At 37.9% G+C, this 5,460-nt stretch overlaps 1 protein-coding gene across 2 annotated transcripts in view; it reads left to right on the forward strand.

Annotated features, from left to right (window-relative positions):
* Positions 1 to 5,460, forward strand: part of LOC106878690 (uncharacterized) — a 39,452-nt gene that overhangs the window by 26,791 nt on the left and 7,201 nt on the right. The window contains exons 2-3 of one of the 2 annotated variants that reach the window (XM_052970895.1): positions 2,969 to 3,168; positions 5,269 to 5,412. In XM_052970895.1, the coding sequence (XP_052826855.1) occupies positions 2,969 to 3,168; positions 5,269 to 5,412 (344 nt within the window). The remainder of the gene's footprint in view (positions 1 to 2,968; positions 3,169 to 5,268; positions 5,413 to 5,460) is intronic. The other variant, XM_052970896.1, reaches the window with a different exon arrangement.

Raw genomic sequence — 5,460 nt, forward strand, 5'->3', positions numbered from 1 at the left:
CATTTTATAATTATATCTTTTTCCTAAAGTAAAACAGCAGTCTGCGAATTTTGGGTTGTTTTTCTTTTTCTGTTTCCTTGATTTTTTTAATAGCATCTTATATCTCACTGTATTAAAAATGAAATATACAAATTAAAGTAAATTTTAATGTTTTTTTTTAATTAGAAAAACAATAGGTGCTTTTTTTTTAAAGAATTTTATTTATTTGTGTCATTTTACTTTTTTATGTACGGTTGGCCATAAAGGATAAACAACATTTATCAGCGCACAGATACAACTGAAGAATTATCGTCAATTCCACAATGTCGACGAAACTAGCCTATTCTTGAAAAAAAAAAAAGTGTCAACCAGAACTTTTCTGGCAAGAAAAAAGGCGATGACACCAGGTTATAAAGCACCCAAGGATAGATTCACACTTCTACTCGGTGGTAATGCCAAAGTTGAATACAAATAAAAACCGATGCTAACTTATCGTATAATGAACCCAAGAGCATTAAAAGGCAGTAACAAGCAATCCCTTTCAGTAATATGGAAACCGAATAAAAGGGCTCGGGGTACAAAGCAGTTGCTTGAAGAATGGTTCAATATGCATTTTTGTTCCACATTTGAAAATATTGTAAAATAATAATAATAATAATAATAATAATAATAATGATGTTAATGATAATAATAATCCAAGAATGTGGGATCATATCGTACGCCTTACGATAACCGATCCATGACATGGTTAAGTTAGTTTTCCTCCTCTTGCGGTCTCTAAGTACAGTTTTGTCTACCAGGAGTTGAACCTTGGTACCTCTGCACTTACGCTTGCAACCCTTCTGCTCATGTGTCAGGACTCCACATTCTTGGATTATGGAATGTATGAACTTATTTGGTATTGCATGGAATGTTGAGCGAGTTTTTGGAAAAAGTATGGTGAAGTGGAGGACGGAACTGACAGCATACAGAAGAAGTTTAGGGACAATAGAAATCAGGAGAAACATCTTCCAAAGGGACAGCCTGTTCCCACTGATCGTTGTACTATGCATGGTACCACTAACACTTATTCTGAGAATAATAAAGGCTGGGTATGTATTCAAAAACCGCCAACAAAAGGTCAACCATTTGTTATTCATCGATGACCTCAAACTTTATGGAAAAAATGAATCCCATGTCAATTCCCTCATTGGTACGGTGTATTCCTTCAGTGCTGATATAGGAATGGAGTTCGGACTGAAAACGTGTGTTGTGTTAGTCTTGAAGAGAGGAAAAATCAAGTGCATGGACGGGTTAGCAATACCGTTGGGAGAGTTTATGAAGCAGATAGAAGAAACGGGCAATGAGTACTTTGGGATTTGGGAAATGGATAAATTGATGGAGAAAGAAATGACAGAAAATTTAAGGTGGAGTACTTGCGCAGACTGAGACGGATCCTTAAGTCGAAATTAAACGGACGGAATAAAATTGAAGCTATCTGGGCTGTTTCACTCCTTAGAGATGGGGCAGTAGACGAACATAGACAGTAGACGAACTAAACAGCTTAGACAGATAGACAAGGAAGTTGCTAACTAGACATGAGATACGCTACCCAAAAAAGTATCACAGACAAACTGTATGTACCAAGAAAAAGAGGGGAAGTGGACTGATTGGATGTGAACACAGTATCAGAGCAGAAGAAAACAACATAGCATAGTATGTAAAAAATGCCACAGAATCACTATTATTGGAAGTAAGGAAAGTCAAGCTTGGGTAGGATAGAAAGATTACTAAGGTATAGCATTGTACAAGCACTTGAGAATTAATGAAACTGAAAATAGGTGGATAAATAAAAGAATGCATGGACAATTTCATAGGGATGTTGAAGATGAAACAGACATAGAAAAAATATGACTAAAAGTGATTTAAAACTAGAAAAGTAGGCTCTAATCTGTGCTGCCCATGAGCTAGCTTTAAGAACCAATTACATCAAATACAGAATAGACAACACATCAGAAAGTAATAAGTGCAGAATTTGGGAAGAAACTGGTGAAACCGTATGGCATGGAAAGTATATAAGAGACGTCATGGCAATATAACAAGGATTGTCCATTGGACCCTTTGCAACAAGCATGGACTTGACAGAGCAAAAAGTTTGTACGAACATAAACCCGATGTAATCAAAAATGATAAAGCAAAGATCCTATGGGATTTTATGATTCAGTTTGACCATGAGATAGAGAATAGAAAGACAGACATAGTGTTAATTGAGAAAAGTAGCCAATGATGCTGAATCATAAACATAGCATACCCAGCTGCCAACAAGGTATGCGATAAAGAAGAAAGAAAAGTCGATAGATATGAAAAGGTTAGCTTGGGAGGTTAAGCAGTTGTGGTCGATGAAGAAGGTGGTAGTACCAATAATTGTGGGAGCCCTGTGAATAGTGAGTAAAAATCTTGAGAAGTACATGGAACAAATAAGGGCTGCAACAAGGGTGGAGCACTTGCAGAAAACAGCACTGTTTGGAACCGCTCGAATACTCCGGATGGTGCTTGAAAATAAGGGGTGTTACCTTAGTTCACTGGGCAAGTGTAAATTAATATAGACTCGGGTCGACCAAAGCCTTGTGAATGAATGTGGTAAATGGAAACCGAAAGAAGGGCGCAGCATATATGTGTGTGCGTGTGTACGCATGTGTGTGCCTGTCACTGTAACTCTTTTTCCAGCACCAATGCTTGACAACCAGTGTTAATGGGTTTACGTGCCCGTAACGTAGTGGTTCAGCAAAAGTGACCGATAGAAAAAGTACCAAGCTCAATAAATTTATCGACTGGGTTCGACTCGTTCGAGTAAACTTCTTCAAGGCGGTGTCCCAGGATGGCCGCAGTCTAATAATCTACACAAGTAAATGCTTTTACTCTGACCCCTCTCTCATCCCGCTACTCTATACTCTATCCCTGACAGTTTCCATATTATACTAAATAAAAACTTGATTCTTTCTCTTTCCAGTAGAACCAAGAAACGATCCGTGCCAGAGACCGTCGTCGCTGCTTTAGTAGTCTTTTCCGTTTTTGTTACCAACATATTAGTATTTGGTTTCATCGCTGTTCTACCAATTTACTTCGTAGAATTCAAGAAGGTTTTTCCGGACTTACACAATCTTGTGCTTTTGATAATATTTTTACCTCCAAGTGTATTTGGTGTTGTTAGTAAGTACCTATTGTCGGTATGTACCCGCTTTGATCATTAGTAGCAGTCATAGCCCACCTGTTCATCTTCCAGTTTGTTTAATATTCAAAACATGTACAATTATATGAATTCCTTGCATTTTTGGATAATTACTTTAGAGAGTAACTGACAAACATCAAACAGATTGAGAACTTTGACTCATTCAAAATTGTTGCATCCAGACAACTTGGAGGACGGCTCAAGCTGAGCTTCTTAAAATACGTTTATGTTTAGCCCCACCTTCCCGTGGGCAATAAATAAATACGCAAATACACATGTGTATACATACATATGCACGTACATACGCACATATAGAGAAATATACACCCATGCGAGCATAGATACGTACCTGCATGTACACATTCATATGCACAAGTGCACATATATACCTACACACATACATGCACACACACATAAATACATACATATACACATATATACGCACGCACATATATATACATACAGGCATATATTTGCACATATACATACGTCCATACATACATTCTAAACAAAGAATGTTACAAGTACGTAGGCTTAGCTGAAAATGTATCATATGAAGGCACTGTGAATAAAGATAGAGTGACCCGAGAATGTTACACCAGACTTAGGAAAATATGGCAGTCGGAACTCTCCTCTTACAACAAAACAATATCCCACAATGCATTTGCAGTAGCAGTGCAAATCCCAACATTTGGGTTACTTGATTGGTCTGTAGAGGAAATCCAGTCCATAGATATCAAAACACGCAAAATCCTGACAACAACTGGGAACTTTCACAGAAACAATCATGTTGACAGGCTCTACCTACGAAGAAATGAAGGTGGTAGAGGCCTGAGATCAGTGCAGACGGCCTTCGAATGCCGTATGGTTTCACTCAGGCAGCACCTACTAAATAACAGCAGCAAAGATAAATATATAAATGCAGTGCTGAAAAGTGAAGTGAGTAACATTGTATGAGTTGGTAGTGAGCTCCTCAAGAAGCACTCTCTTCCTGATGATCTCCTATATAGTCCCCAAAATAGCTGGGCTCTCATACCTCAGAGAAGACTTGCATGGAAAGCACTCAGTATGCAAAAAGGACTATGCATGGTTATGTTGCCCGGAAGCTTGAAGAAGACAGTAGAATTGGCACGAAGCGCAGCCTCTCTTGGATACAAGACCACTGCATCACATCACACTTTAAAGACTATGCATTTGCAATCTAAGAACTGGAGATTGCCACAAAGTACTTGGTGAACATGAAAAACCGTGACACTCTTGTAATCACAAGGTGCAACCGCAAGTGTATGCTATGCCATGTTTCTGTGCAACCGCAAGTGTATGCTGTCATGTTTCTGTGGAATACATTACGAATGTGATTAGCAGCTGTCCTACAATGTCATCACAGTACTACCTCCCTATGCGGCACGATGTTGTTGCTAAAATGAATTAGTCACGATAAGTAAGGTGACGTCAGCCAGTATCGAGAGTACGTGTAGGCTGTGCTGTTATAGTAATTATACTTTGATAGTGAGTGGACGTTATTACGACCCAAACTTTTAAGGATAATAACAAAGCACGTCTGGGGGTCGTACAGTGCCGAATCGAAACAACCTATCGACGACTTTGGAGAAACGGCAATATCTGTCAGAGCGACAATCGGCGTACAGAGACAGACACAACAGTGAAAAAAGACCGCTCTATAACACATACATGCCTGCGCGCCTATATCAATTCATATATACATACACACGTACATACATACATACATACATACATACATACATACACACATACATACATACACACATACATACACACATACATGCGTACATACATCTAGAAGCTCGATTTGGCCTAATGCTTGTGAGTGGAAATGAGGAGACAAAAACTGTACGGAATCCATCGTGTATTTGTAAATCTGATTCAGTTTATACCACTTACGTTGATTGAACATTTAAAACTTTGTTAGATATTCTAACCTAGATCTATTATTAATTACTTATTGATAATTAAAATACCATTAACAATATTTAAACCCATTAATAAACTGAATCCCAATAAATCATTAAACAACTATTCTTTTCTTTTTTCGCTCTTAGGTTTCATGACTGGAATTGTTCTCTCTAAATTTGGCGTAAGAACCACTGGCATTGTGGGAAGCCTTTGGTTTGCCATTTCTATTGGCGTCCCATCGTTCTCTTCGAGTATTTATGTTTTATTGGGATGTTTCAGTATTTTATCAGGTTTGTATTGCCCAGTATATATATATATATATATATATATATATATAT

This window comes from Octopus bimaculoides, chromosome 9 (assembly GCF_001194135.2).
Source record: "Octopus bimaculoides isolate UCB-OBI-ISO-001 chromosome 9, ASM119413v2, whole genome shotgun sequence".
Lineage (NCBI taxonomy): Eukaryota > Metazoa > Mollusca > Cephalopoda > Octopoda > Octopodidae > Octopus > Octopus bimaculoides.